This window comes from Acanthaster planci, linkage group LG03, assembly GCF_054643075.1.
Source record: "Acanthaster planci isolate LZ-2023a linkage group LG03, COTS_SCS, whole genome shotgun sequence".
In the NCBI taxonomy this organism is placed as follows: Eukaryota; Metazoa; Echinodermata; class Asteroidea; order Valvatida; family Acanthasteridae; genus Acanthaster; species Acanthaster planci.
The window spans coordinates 15,153,911-15,169,994 of NC_141779.1; the positions used below are offsets into that span (position 1 = coordinate 15,153,911).

Genomic DNA, 16,084 nt, shown 5'->3' on the forward strand with positions numbered 1-16,084 from the left:
CGTATTTCTTTTGCTCATCTGTTAAATTCTTTTTGATTGATGGTAAACTGCATAATACGGATTTGGTTACAATGTACATGTAACCTCATCCAACTTGCATGCATCCATCTGCTCCATTTATCCAAATGTCAAATTTGTAAATTTATCCTTGATGTAAGTACATGTATGTGCAGTTTGAATGCCCAATACTCACTCTAGTAAATACTCCAAAAGTAATTGCCAATGTTGTAACGAGTCACTAAATTTGGTGACTCGAGTCGAGTCATTTTAACATTGTGACTTGAGTCATTAGGTCAAGAAATTGTGTCGAGTCAGTTTGTATAGTTGAGTCGAGTCGAGTCGAGTACCAAGCTTGAGTCGATTTGAGTCACAAATTTGTGAACAAAATACAATTAAAATGACAACTACATGTAAGTCTGTTTGTTGTTTTTTCTTTCATTTAGACATACCGGTATTAAAAATAACGTAATACAAAACTGCTGCAAACTGTTTTTTTGCCTTTGAGAAAGATTCTGCTAGGATCGAAATGTCAGGCCCTCCATATTTTGGATACTGTAGTATCCAGCCAACTAAAATTTGGCTTTTAATTTTTTTGAGACTTGAGTCTTATACATGTGTATGTAAGCTTGTACCGGTACTCGAGTCGAGTCTCCATGAGCGTTCAAGTCGAGTCATTTGGTCACAGAGATTCAAGTCGAGTCAGTCACCCATTGGGACTCAAGTTGAGTCAAGTCACTTAAAATTGTGACTTAAGTCACTTGAGTCGAGTTCATGACTTGAGTCATTACAGCTCTGGTAATTGCTTTTTAACACACCAAAAAATGACAGGGCAATTGAAAGATAAGGAAGGAAATAAGCTTTTGCTTGATGTGTGTCTACAATACCTGAAAAACTTTTTCTCCTGACATTTTGAAATGGGTGTATTTATCACTGTTGTCTCGGGCATTTTATTAGCTGGTTTGCAACCTCTGATTGCTGAGTTGCATAATTACATGTTCACATATTATGTTCACGTATTTGTGACATCTGCATGAACTCCACAGTGCCATCTGTGTGTGTCAAACGGCACGAATTCATTCGGTTTCTCAAACTTAAATGCACCAGTATAAATTCGTTTATGTACATGTACAATGGACAGTACATGTAACCTCTACCTTGTGCAAAACAGCTTTGTTCCTCAAGTGAATAACTTTAACACCTGTCACTTGACAGACCCTCATATGCATCCTATTATGCCCACCCAGATCAGGCATATTAATATGTTCAATGTATACCTACACGGTTGAAATACATGTACACGTACATGTAATTCCATGAGAACTGACCCATGTCATTCAAGCCACTACGCATGAATTTTAGGGCTCATTTTCACATTTGTGTAACTGGGCAGTTCCATGGAAACATCAACCTCTGGGCCAAAATTTCAAACTTGTCCAAATGTGACAAATTATATATCATTCTGAAGCTTATGGTGTATACTTTCATGAAACATACTTCATTTCTAACAACATTCAAGAATTTGGCTTTTATGATACTGAAAAATTGGTTTTAAATACCGAGAAATTGGGGAAAATATTTCCCCTCTGAAAGATTTTTAGTTTTTTTAGCCTGATAGTAATTTTTTTTGTTCCAGTTTTGTTACAGTTTGAAGACTGCCCCGATAAGTAAACAATGACAAAAATGAGCTTTCATTTTCCTTTTGAAATTCTACATGTATGTAATGTCTTATTTTATAACACTTACTTTTCTTATGTTCGTCCGACACCAAAATGACATAGTTTTTTATCCCCTCAGTGCACCCTTTAGCAAAAGACTGCCAAATTTACAATACAAAGCACAATGAGTTCCTTCTTTCTAGACATTAGCTTAACTCCCCCAATTATTTTTTCAAATACTCAAAAATTGTGGAATCAGATGTGTACGTCTGACACCCTGTACACCCGACACTGTCAGAACCATGCACTGGTGGCAATGCAATGCTTTTACACTGTACAGAAACCACTACCACCTCATTTGCATACATGGAAATGAGGCCACAACCTTTTGTAAAAGTACTTTTGTTTTTACTAATTTGCATAAATTTGACTATTTGGACACACACACCCTAATATGGTTATAATTAGGGCCCAAAGCCATTCCACATGTGTCATGTGTGGACAAACAGGTGCTTTGCATGTATTCAAAAGTAAGTCATGTCAGTGTGAGCTTTGATGAAGACAAGTAAAGTTCTAGGTGTTGTATACATGTACATGTAATCCACATTAAGAGAGAAGAATTGTCAAAGACTAAACAAACGTTTTTTTGAAATACCTTTGTTCAAGGTACATGTAAAATCAATTGGCTTCACTTTGTGTTGCTTGAGGAATTAAAGGGGGTGTTCCACTTGTATATGCTTTCCATGGCATGTACATGTACAGTATCTATCATAAAACATACAATGTAAGACTGTAGTTTTAAAAGCATTATGCCATTAGTCTTAAAATTCAGTGAAAAGGATAATCTCTCAGCCTAACTGCTAGCCCATTCCTTTGATTTGGCAATCATCTAAAAGGGTATATACATCTACTCATTTAGCTTCTTTTTGGATTTTACATGTGTACTATAACCTGTGAAGTGTGAATTGGAAATCTTTAAAATTGCAGCTTAGTACACACGCAGCATTTGTCTTACAAAAATGTTTAATTTCATGTTCTAAGACCAAAAGATCTTACAGGTACACGTATGCAATTGTCTTTTAATTTGATTTGTTTATCTAAAGGATTGTCAACTGTTAGAAAACTTTTTTTTTAGTTTGAATGTTTGACAGTACATGACTTGTTTAAATGAGCAACATTTGCATAAATACTTCCAGACAACATTTTCCTTCATACTGTTTCATTGAATGCCCCATCATCCAATTCCTTTCTAGTTGCTTTTGATGATTTTTGTATGGCTTGGCATTTTCTTTTGGTTTGAAAGTTTACTAAAGCCTTCATGAAGGTAGAAAAATGAGACAAGCTTGGGTTTGAACTGATTACCTTCTATACTGAAAAGTCAGTTTGGACGTGTACGTCCGACACAAAAAAATGTACGTCCGACACCAATATAATAAATGCTTTATCTGAAAGTCACGACAAGATAAAAATGTGTCTTGCCTTGAAGTTTATTAACAAGGGTCTGCTAAAACTAAGCACAGGAAAACTACTTCTTCAGGTCCTAGCATTTCACAGAGTTTGTGATACAAAAATGGAAACTAAAAAAATGAACTTTCTCTGAGTACGTCCGACACCATGGTGTTATGAGTCAGCTTCTACAAGGATAATAATTCTGAGTGAGAAATTTTGTTATTAAATGAATGTACCAACTAGCTGATATCTTTTATCAAAATCAAAGTCTGCTTCAGGATTATAAGTATGATAACACACACTACTGAAGTGTCCAAATTGTACGTCCGACACCGTGGAACTGCCCAACTGCAATGTTTAACTGATGGAAGTCTGGTGTTGTTTGGCCTCCGTTATTAAACCACGGAGGAAGGAACGCATACATGTACATGTACTGGTACATACGTCACCATGGATGGATGTGTAATTATGGTTTAAAGTCAAACCAAATAGATCGAATTGCTAATTACTTGCAGTACCAGCACCAAATCATCTACATGTATTTTCAACGGCTGGCCACTCGCATTTTCATATTTGATAGTTCAAACATTTAGGGCTCTGGCTCTGGCCCTAAAGTGAAGTCTGTGAAAAAAGTGTACATGTACAGTATGTCAAGGCAAGTGTGGACATTGAGAAACTTCTTTATGTTGCCTGGGAGTGATCTAGTGCGAGTCACGGTCTCGAGTTCACTTTGTCTCACACTGTGAGCGAGATTACCTGCATGTACATGTACGTGTACATGCATGCACACCAACAGGTGTTGGCATGATATGAGCTGACACAACCGTCTTGTACTGGTAACTTCGCCCTCGTATGCTGGTTCCTCATCTTACATTTTGTTTGAATGTGCCATGGTTTTATGAAATGAGGCATATACATGTACATGTACATACATGTTCAATCATGTCAATGTTAAAGATTGAGCACTACGTCATGCAAATTTATGTACATGTACACTATCGGTAGCTATGCAGTACAACATTGGCTATGTATTGGCGAGCAGTACAAACTATGGGAGTGGAATTAGGCACGGGCTACCAGTACATGTCAACCACTGAACACCACAGATCCTGATTGAAACAGTCCTTGAGTTTCCTCTTGGTCACATTTCGCAGTTGTTATCCTGAAACCAGATTCAATTTTAAGAACAACTGGCTGCGCATGGTAAATATTTAAAGACAAAACACATACATGCTTTCACAAGTTAAAATCAATGTAGAACAGAAGTTTTTAAACTTTCAGAAGCAATTACGAAATATCATTTGGCATTTTGCTTTAATTGAACTTGCCAATATGACCATCAGTCAGGCTGGCTGCACAAGCAATTCTCAACAACGCAAGTACTGTGCAAGCTACTGGTACATGTACAGTGAATGTGAAATTGGAAAATTGAAAGCATTAAATGATGGAGTGTGCTTTAGTTTTTAATGGCAGTTCAGTGCACAAAATGGAAGTACAATTGCACATGTACATCTAACGGTACATATATTTGCATAAATATGTACCTTACATGTACAGGCACAGTACATGTAGCTCAAGGGGTAGGTACATGTAAATGTACATGTGCCTCATTTATATTCATCTTTGAATAATGTAAATGTACATATCCCGGTAGTGAGACTTCAAATTTAAAATCTAAACGAACAGGCGAAGAGTGACCCCAAAACACTACGTACTTCAGTTTGCAAAATTCAACTTGCAAACCAAGCAAACCCGGAATATGTAGGAGCCAGTGTACAGCTTCTGCCAACTGAGGTGCTCGATTAAAAAAGGGTAACATGGCCATTTCGTAAAGGGACACGAAACTGGATTTTATTGCAACAATACAACATTCTACCAGTCTGAATGGAATTTAACATTACACATGTACATGCATTTGTGACAGACACGGTACATTTTTGGAACAGAAAGGCACTAAATGAAATCTGAACAGATGAGAAATTCTTTTCAATGCGAGGAAGGGTGAATGCTGACAGAAAGAGCAGAAATGAAATGACAAGAGAAAAACAGGGTTCCTGCCATTGTCTTTTAAGCAAAGGGCCGTGCAGGTGTACGCATGTATAAATTTAGCCATGAAACAATACAAAATCTGGGTGGGAAAGTAACATTGACAAAACCTACGGTAAGGTGCTGTCACTTGAAGTCGCTTGCTGCGAGCCAAAAAAGGACCAGGACTTATGAAGCTCCGTCTTTGTCTTACCCTTACCGACTTCTCGAAGTATGCCTTCTGACCTGCTTGGTGTGATGAGGAGGAAGGGATTTGAAGCCGAGGATGAGAACGAAGAACAAAACAAGAAAAACACATGCACAATGGACAGGAGAGGCAGTTAGTATCAACTCAACATGATCAGTGGGATTAACCTACGGGGAGAAAAAGGTTAGGTACATGTAGTGTGAACCACAACCTGTGTTGGTGTACATGCAAATGGGTACGATCATGCAAATGTTTAAACTGAAGTATGCAACATTTAGAAACAGGGCGTTATAACGATGGGACATTCACTTTTCTTTCAAATGAAAACTTCAAGAGCATGGGTAGTGGAAGTTAGTAGGTTTGAAGATTATCAAAAGTACATGTACCGGTATTTCGCATCAACACTTTGAATGACATTTCCACCAAGACAAGCAAACTTGGCTCTTTATGTCCGTGATCGACCGTTCTGCTACTAACAGAAAATATGGCTGTACAGGGATTCTTTTTAAAAGAACTGCATATACACGTACATTTCTGAACATGTTAAGCACTATGCACACTCAAGATTATCATGGACAGTGAAGATGCCATGTCTTGCCACCGTTTCCCACTGGGAACGCCTACCTGCCCTTAAATAATACACCTCGGTGGGAGTTTAAGATTTAGAAGATTTCTCAACTCTGTGTTCTGTCCAACGGGGTGGGGGGAACCTTATCAAACCGTCTCTTCTGTAGTCCATACTACATGTACTGTATCCTCATTTTAACACCCCTATGGACTGTAGTTTATTCGTGCAATGATGCATGACATGAAATCGAGGGACACCACAGACCCAATGACTATTTGTCACACTGACACAATTCAGGACAATAAACTGTTTCAACAGTGGCAACGGAACTGTTTTTGAAGGGCACTTCTTAGTTAATGAACTGAACAGTTACTAAAGATGAAGATACAATACATGTATTATGTGTACATAAAGTTGCTGAGGGCAAACGCAAAATTAAGGAGTCCTTGCAAGAGGACTTTTCGATTGGGAAAGTCTAATGTACTCTGGTAAAAGTGCTAAAACAAAGTTCGAGTTTCAAATGATGTTTTCTATAATTTCACATGCATGATTTGCAAAATTGTTCACATGCATTTGTGATGGAACTTGTGATGGAGTCTCTGCCGTACATTTAACTGGAAAACCGTGTCTGGATTCGGAAACACACACTTGCTACAAAATATGTATTTGTACATTCAGTCATTGCTAACAATGATACAGACCAACAGAAAACCACTTGAATACATGTATATTGCAGATTCAGAATTACACTTTTGAATTTTGTCTGTACCTAGTGCTGGGCTAGCCACCATAATTTGAGAGCCCTGCCCACTGGAATTTGAGTCTACATACATGTACATGTTGTACGTTATTTTAAGCTGAAGTGTTACCAACTGACTGGTAAATTAATCAACGTTGTTATCAACTGACTGGTAAATTCATCAACAAGGTTGAATTAATTACACGGAAATGAACCTGTGTTCATGGATAGTTTGATGAGAACTATACAGGGAGGGTAATGGACTTGTACATTTTGTATACAGTACAAACATATATGTTGAAAGCACACCCAGCTAACAACCCTGAATCTGCAAGCCATTCACATAATGAACATCTAATCCCTGAATTTCTCATTTTACGACTTAAGTAAATGTGCCACATATTAATTTGTCCAAGTTATTTCAAAGGATGTTTACCTAGGGCTTATTGAACCAATCCAGTGAGGGATTTTTCAGGGATTTCTAATGACGCCTGCCTATCGGTGCTCAACTGACATAAGAGGATTCAGTGACAGGCTTTTTTCACAGATTTCTCAACACCTACATTTGTACATATAACTGCAATGTGCCAGTAACAGCTGGTGAAGTAACCAGAGTTTCACTGACAGCTCAACAAAGGATAACCAGATTGAAGTAACCAGATTGTCACTGATGCTGCAGCTCAACAAAGGATGTTTCTAAGAGCCATTTCTCTGACAACTATCCCAAGGTTCTCAATGTGTTGAAAACTAAATCTCAGGAAAAGTGACCAATGAAGGATCAAGATGTCCATCATGTCCATAGTGTCATAACAGCAACAATAAGTTCGGTACTCTTGTAAATTATGCATTAACTACATACGGTACATATGACCAGCAACAGAGTTAACCATGGTCACTGGATTACAGTTAGCCTTTTAGCAAACTACAGATAATGCATACATGTACATGGACACCGGGTATGGTGTGCACACTACTAACAAAAAAGCTTACATCCAAGTTTTGCATGGTGTGCGAAGGACATGTTCACATACTGTACTGAACTCAAAACTAACATTACTCTTTAATATACATGTACATGTACTGGTACATGCACCGGGTAACTTACTTTTTGGAGGCCAATAATGATGGTCGCTTGCCCTTATCGGAATAGCTGGTACTCCGCGGCCCCAGTTTCTTGCTCTCCTCCATGCCCAGGATGGGCTGCTTCTGTTCCTCTCCGTTGTCATCCTTGGACCGGCGAAAGAAGTTACAGATGCCGCACAGGAAGGATGCCATGACAACCACCGTCAGGAAGGCTGCCGACACCAGTACCAGGACCAACTGGTGTAGGGCTGAATTGAAATGAAAGAGGGAGGGAAGGGGAAGAAGTTGTCCAATTTTTGAAAGAATATTTCTCATGGTAACTGGCATGTTTGATAAAACAAAAATGAAAAAAGAATTTATTAATTTACATGTAACTTTTCACGACTGCATTTAACAATGTCATGTCTTTCTTAGGTTACCCAGTTTAGTACAAAGACTGGCATATTCCCGCACACGTAAAGTAAGAAAAAAATTAAAAACTTTACTGTAACAATTATATATGTCGGTAAGCTCATTCTATAAATTTGGGGTTTGATGTGCGACACATATATTGTACTTTTCTGTTCCTGTTACACCTGACCTGTGTAATTTGATTTATGGGATATCACTGAAATTGTGTTTCAAACTATTTTTATTTGTTTGGCTCGTAATTGGCATTACTCAATCACTCTTGGAAATTAACGAATGTGTTCTAAACTTAGAAAATCTAACATGTACGTCAAATATAACAGAGACTGGAAAAGAATTGAACCCCAAATGTTGTAAAAAAGGACCCTAACAAGCAAATGCGAGAACTAAAGTAAGTACGTGTACATGTGTCATTGTGTACATGTCATTTTTTTTTTGCAAATTGACAAGGTACATGTAACACTGACATGTATTAAATTGTACACCACTGTGAAATGTCATGGGCACTTGTTCTCTTAGCCTTTTTCTAACCATCCATCCTTTGAATTTACATGTACAATGACACAGAGTGTGCGGTTGGCAGTTAAATTACATAAATTGTACACACCAGCGCAGTTCACTCACAAGAATATAACATTCTCTCTTTTTTAAATTTAACTCCTGAAAAAAGTCTTTCGAACAATTGACCTTTCATGCTCATCAAATTCCATTCCAAAGTCAACCACATGCGAGGTACAGTAAAAAGTCAGAGCACACAACCCCAACAAAACACTAAGCAAACAAAAATGCAAACTGTATGGCATTTGCCATGGAGTCCCAATGTGTGGAGCCCAACAGCTTGATTCAAAGTAAACGCCTGTATGTACACGTACACACCTGTCCCATTGTGACAATACAGGCAACAGTCAATGCAACGCTGCCATTCATAAAAGACAGTTTGAATGAATCCAGGCAATCTGTAGAGGATTATCATACATGTAAATGTGCATTTGTTTCCATTAAAAATCTGTCCAGGATTTTGTTATCAGAAGGGCCGAAACTGTCCTCAGTCCACAAAGGTGGATGGACAGTGAAGCATGTGAAACAATCTGGCATGTTAAACGATGTTCACTGTGACCGTACTGTGTCTAGTCCGTGTAACTTATAAAGTCTATCTACGAAACAAAACAAAAACACTCACACACACAAAATTGTTGTATTTTTCAACGCATGCAGTAATCGGTACATGTACATGAATGTACCGGTACAGTACTGTACATAACCAGTAAGCAGTAATTTGCCAGTTACATGTACATGTACGTGCTTGTAGTCTTAGTTCTGCTACTGTAAGCATGTCTGCTACTGTAAGCATTTGTTAAATTTACTGGTCACACACTGTTCCTTTTTCTTTTTATGTTGGATTAACAGTGACAAAGGCTCACTTATGCTCATGAAACTCATGCATGTACATGCACATTCCAATATTAGATTGTGTGACATTGAGCGCATTGAAAACAGAGTTTAAAAACAGTTTTGTGTTTTCAAGATATATTTTTTGCATTGGTGAGATGTTAATTATATATAACGGTTTTGCCCTTACCCAACGTACATTAATAAGCACTGTATGCTCAGTGCTTGTCCGAGAGCTTGCGAAAAAAACCTCACAAGCTTACTCGGGTGGGACTCGAACCCACGACCTCCTGCTTACTAATGCAGATGTCTTAACCACTCGACCACCGAGCTTGCCGGGGTCGGCTGGCCGGTCCGAGTCAAATGAAGCAGTGGGTACCGCGAACTATTTTCAAGATGTTTTTTTTTTTTTTTTTTTTTGGCCGTGTGGGGGAAACTGAAAAGCTCACTTACATTGTACATGTAAACCTTTTGAAAAACACAATATAATCTTTTTTAGAAGGTGTACGGAGTACATTTTCTAAATACATAGGTAACATATAGATCTGCATTCAGTACATTTTTAATTTTCTACTGATAAAAACCCCTTTTTTCTAATATGGACAAAAGGGTCTGAATACATGTACTTAGAGACTTGTTGACAATGATAATGAAAACTGGCTGCACAACCTCATTGACATTTCTGTACATGTCCTTGTCTGCATGCAAATTACGGTAGCAGTGACCTCTTGCATGTAACAGCAGATAAAAGCTTGTTTGGGGGAGGGACCAAGCACTACTAATACTTACATGTACACCTGTACAGGTACATATTACATGTAAATGTATCGGTACTACAGTTTACACTCAAATACCATACACATACATGTACATATCCATATCAGAGAAGGGATTTACATGTAGATGGTAACCCAAAAAAGCATTAATTACATTATGGGTAATTCCAGAAATTAGGGGTCCATTTCTTTTCGTGTCCCTAGATGTGACATGGTTTTTTTGTACATGTAAGTTCAGAACACATTTTCTAATTTCCAGGAGTGACGAATTAATGCAGATTACCTGCCAAACAAATGGCAACAGTTTGAAATCAATTCTAGTGGTATTTCCATAACAAATAACAAAGGGCAGATATAACAGGGACACAAAAATATAACACTTTTGGACACCTAATTTCTGGAATTACCCTGAACTTTTTAAAATTAGCGTTCCAACTGATGTTAGGCTCATTCAATTTAGTACAAAATTGATTGACGATCCAGATCAACATTCATTCCGCCAAAATAATCTTTCAATTTAACTCCAGGAGCATGCGATTGCATTTTTTGTTAAATAAAGTTTAAGTCGCTATTTAATTTAGAAAATCGTAGGAACAACAGTCGAATCCGCATGGTCACTGTGGTACTCATAATAGGCATGCAATTTCGTGCATAGGCAAGCATTTCTGACATCCGTGCAATGTTTTTCATCGAAGTGTAAATTATAAATTTTAAATGTTTGAGGTCTGAATAATGTATTCAAATGACATCATGAAGAGAACATGTTTCACTGGCAAAAAGATCTCTTAGTACACTAATCACCTTGGTGGGAGAACCTCTTATTCTATGAACTGTACGCCTATCATAATTATACAGAAACTTCCATATTGTCTCCAATATTCAGGCTACATGTACGTATACAAGGATATCCAGTGTTGATCGTGGTTGTTTGATCGAAACATTTGAGGGAAATGGTCAAGATTACCTAGAACTGGCAGCTAACCTTGGAATAATGAAAAGAAGGAAAAAATAATTGGTTTTGTATAATCCTAAATTTTTTACTTTAAAAGAAAAAATAAAAAGTTGATATTATCCCAAGCATTTACGTATTTAACAGAAGAAGAGTATATAGTTGTTAAGTTAAATGAAAGGTTGTGGATAATAAAGGTCCAGGGCAAATATCACCAGTGATCAAGAAGTTTCTGGAACTGTACGCCTATCATAATTATACAGAAACTTCCATATTGTCTCCAATATTCAGGCTACATGTACGTATACTTTTAAAAGCTTACATGTACAATGCAAATGTGAGTGCCCATTGACAAAAACAAGAGCAAAATTTGGGTACGAATCCACCTCCCAGTCACCCAGAGCGAAATTGAGTGACGCTTGTGCATCGTGAAATTGAATGATACTGTTGCTAAATTGAATCTGGAAATGAAAGAGCATGATTCGACGTCGACAAACGAAATTGAATGTACACAGTTTCGAAAATGAACCATGGGAATGGCCGGCTTTGAGAAATCGCTCGAATGTGAATGCATGTTCACGAATTCGAATGCGTTTTACACTAATTCAGCCAGAAAACCTATCGAATGCGCATTTTGACTTCAACACACACAAATGGTCCTTTTTATTCTGGACATGTACTTGTATACATGTGGTAAATATACATTAATTTACCATAACTTTTTAAGGTATTACGGAGGGGTTTTAGTGTAGCCTACTGTAGGCTACGTGTACTTGGAAAGTCTTCTGTGGTGCATGTAAAAAATTTACGTACCATCAAACTTCTGAGGACTTATACCGGTACATGTAGAAGACCGAACAGCTCTAACCAATGTCAACAAAAGTATGTCAGCAAGGGGAATCATACGTGTGCATGTACGGTATCTCCGCCCATTTTGGAGGTTGAGAAATTTGGGTGAACCTTGCTACCGTTATGTGCCTCAAATGTACGGTAGCAGCCTTTATAATCAAAAAAGCACTCGAAGTATCTGACACATGGTCATTCTTTAAATTAGGGGTCCAATTTTTTTCGTGTCCCTGTCACATCTGACATGTGATTTTGTTTCAGAGCACATTCTCTAATTTCCGAGAGTGATGAATTAATGCAAATTACCTGCCAAACAAATACCGGTAGAAATAGTTTGAAATCAATTTCAGTGATATGTCCATGTGAAATTACACAGGTCAGGTGAAAAAGTCACACTTTGGACCCCGAATTTAGAATTAACCATACCAGTGATGACAAACTGCACACTGACTGATACTGTGACAAGAATTACATACACCTGTAGAAGCCATTATATTGACAACATCCAGCTGGTGGGACGGATGGTGTATGGGGAGTACATGTACATCTATTTTGTCTCTTCCACTAATATGAAGTTGTGATAATTACCAGTGAAAATCTAACAATGTGCGCCTTTCAGTGTGTGTTGCATCCCCTTAGATTAATCTGTACAAGTTTCCTTTTAGCAATCAAGGCATCAAAACGTGACTTGCTCACGTACCTTGCTGATTTGCTGGCTCTTCTTGCATGCTGTTCCAGCTAACGGTTTTTGGCCTTCTGAGAAGTCCAGTCACACTGCAGCGATCATGAGGAATTATCCATCACAGTCTCTTAGACTAAGAGAACTTGCATCATCCGGTAGAGTCCTTTTGGTGGGAAGTCGGGAGACCAAGAGACCATAACACTGGTGGACAGACAGCGTCAGGCTATGACCGAACTGTGGGTGGGCACGGAGCCAACAGCAAAACCACTGAACAGGACAGCAAAATCTACTGGTACTGTTGTTCTTGCATGTACATGCACTTGTTGTGGAAAGTAGAAGATGCAGGTATGGGTGCACACACATTTGTGCCTATGTGCAAGCAGTTATAGCTTACGCCATCAATAACCCAACTTCATTCCAACAGCGTACAGAATCCTTAAGCAAACTGTTCAGCCTCCATTTTTTTTTCCCATTTGATTTAAAATTGCTGATGCGGGAAAGCAGCCTGGGCTAATGATACAAGGAAATGGAGGTGAACCAAGCAGAACTGTAGGAGGAAACACTTGCTCGAAGTCAATAATCCATGAAGGAAACCGATCCACAGCTGACCCTGTATTGGGAGAAATGATGGGATAACTAAAGCAGAAATCATTCTGTAAGCTTTTAAATAATCCTACATGACACATGCATGCTGTACACAAGTGAAGGTCATTATGCTAAAATTCATAGTAAGGGATTATTTTAACTTATTCAAAGTTAATTTCAAAAAAGTAACAATTGTAATGGTGGTGGAATTGGTTCATCTGTGGCATTTCAGACCAGAAATAAAAATCCACAACAAATCTCCAACAATCGCTCTGTTTTAGTATCTAAAGTACATGTATGTACGTGTATAGGGTTTACTTCTCCACCAGATGAGAGACGAAAATTCACATTTTGCATTAGATGGATTCTGAAAAGACACACAACTGTTTCAGTTCCTTATTTTGGATTACACTCAATAGATCCAATGCCAATGAACACTAGCCTTCTTGTTGGACTCTGATAAGAGGGACTGCCAGCATGGTTGGTACATGTACATGTATCTACATATCTGGAAAAAGCACTGAATTGAAAATCAACAGTTCAGTGTACAAGAAGTGCAGGTACAGTACAATCAAGCCTACCAAGTTGCTAGAAAAAAAAAGACATTTGGGGGGGTACTTTGATGAGAGTACGTCATTATTTGATGACCTACCCTCAAGGCATTACTAACTGACACAACCAGTATTTACAAGAAAAGGACTAAAATACAAGTACATGTATACACTTCATAATAAAACTAAGGAAGTGTGCTTAAAAATGTGCATGTCAACAACCACTTGACACCAGTAGCAGTCCATGCATAACAGGTGTCCTGATGGTCCCTGTTAGTATAATTAATATACTGTATGGTGCCAGTACATGTATACATATACACCTGTACATGTATGCAAAACAGCCAGCGGAGGTGCCCTCGTACATGTATATGTAAAGTATAAATCTCCAGACCAACTTTTCCGACAAAGGAAGCATATATACAGGTGTAGCTTACAATTTTGCATTATACATGTACATGTATGATACCTTGAAAATGTTCACATTGTGGAATGTCTGAGATGAAGGTAAAAAACTTGAGTGAAATGTTTTTGAAAACATGTACATGAATTTTGGGTAAATTCTCTGGCAGTAGTCTTTCAGCCACACAGGTGGTTGACATGAAAAATGAACTTTCCTTATGGCCTTGCATACATGTACATGTACCTCAAATGTACTGGTTAGTCACTGATTGTAGATACATGTAGAAAAGAGCAGAAAGTGGGATTCAGAAGCAAACAGATGTATAAATTTCAACATGTTGAACTTTTGCATACATTGAAAATCCCTGTTAAAATCATTTTAAGGTTTGTATTACTACCTGACCAGATTCTCCCACCACGCAAGATATTTTTTCAGGTGGAAATTTTCTTGACAGTGTGTTTTTATCTCCAATAAACTGCCTTTTTTCCCGCCTAATTTCTCAAATGAATCCACAGTCCCCCTTGGTTTCGCTTGAAACACCTTGTGAGAGGTTTTTAAAACCTTATGTGAAACAACAAATAAGAAGGGATACATGTGCTCAAACTACCGAGTACCTCTATGTGGGCCATTTTGAAGACTGCCCTTTTTTTCTAATGTTAGGCATGTTAGGATTTCTACAAGTACATCTTGCCCACCTTAAAGTCAGTCAAGTTTGGTCTAGTCTGTGTCATATTTGTTGGGATTTCAGGAGACTGACCTTACTGAAATTTCATCTGTAGCCACACAAAAGAACCATCTTTGATCTACATGTAGCTTTCTGATAATACTGACCAGTATTTGTGCACCATATCCATCACTTTAAATGCTACATGTACATGTAGTTTGGTGCTTTCAATATCCACCTTTACATCCTTTAGGGTCCCACTGATGTTGTTCTTTTGTTGTAATACGTGTGCATGTATTTAAGAAACACCTTGAACAATCCGACAAGCTGATCAGCTGAACAACGAAAATCATGTGGGCACAGTCATCTTGATTTCAGCCGTACATGTACATGTATGTTAGTCTGCATGTATTGATATTTAGCAATTGGGAAAGACGGTGATATCATCTTATAAAAGAAAATATACTTTTCATTCTGATTTGCAACACGATGAGTTGGGCAAGGGCAGAGTGCTTTTGTTTTCCTGTTCCTGAAACGTTAAAAATTGGTACAGATTTTAAACAATCTTTTGATTAAAAATTACAAGGAGGAAACAAAACCAAATACATGTAATTTAACATTTTTCCTGAAAGATATGACATTGGAGAGTTGGTTTTCTTTTTCATGAAAAATACATGTAATGGCACCATGGTATCGCACAGGCATACATGTACATGTATTTCATGATCAAGTCTGACAGTGAAACAGCAAAATTGTGACAACTGCCCACGTGGGAGCATACCTGATGATATTTTTTTTCTCCAAACATTGGCAACAAATTTTTGGTTAAGATTTATCTTTACTACTTAGCATTCAAAATGAAGAATTTGACATTAATACCATGCCCAAACTCAAAGCAGGCTCTCAGATAAAACGATAGCATGGTGTTGAGGCTCCAGGACTTCTGACTTTTGAAAAATGTTTTAAAAATTGTTACTTTTGTATATTACATATGTACATGTGAGGGTATGTAACAAGTAAGGATTCTAGTGCACAGCACTGGATCATTGTTACAATATTCCACATTATTATTATTCTTTTGATATTAAAAAACACTACTTTGTG

General features: G+C 37.8%; 1 protein-coding gene across 4 annotated transcripts in view; it reads right to left on the reverse strand.

The window, feature by feature from the left end:
* LOC110991128 (synaptotagmin-7-like) overlaps positions 1–16,084 on the reverse strand; it is a 35,824-nt gene that overhangs the window by 18,896 nt on the left and 844 nt on the right. For 2 of the 4 annotated variants that reach the window (XM_022256320.2, XM_022256321.2), the window contains exons 2-4: positions 12,796–13,387; positions 7,750–7,975; positions 5,265–5,375 (exon numbers count right to left, since the gene is read on the reverse strand). In XM_022256320.2, the coding sequence (XP_022112012.2) occupies positions 5,265–5,375; positions 7,750–7,975; positions 12,796–12,823 (365 nt within the window). In that variant the 5' untranslated portion in view covers positions 12,824–13,387. The remainder of the gene's footprint in view (positions 1–5,264; positions 5,376–7,749; positions 7,976–12,795; positions 13,388–16,084) is intronic. The other 2 variants (XM_022256323.2, XM_022256324.2) reach the window with 1 other exon arrangement.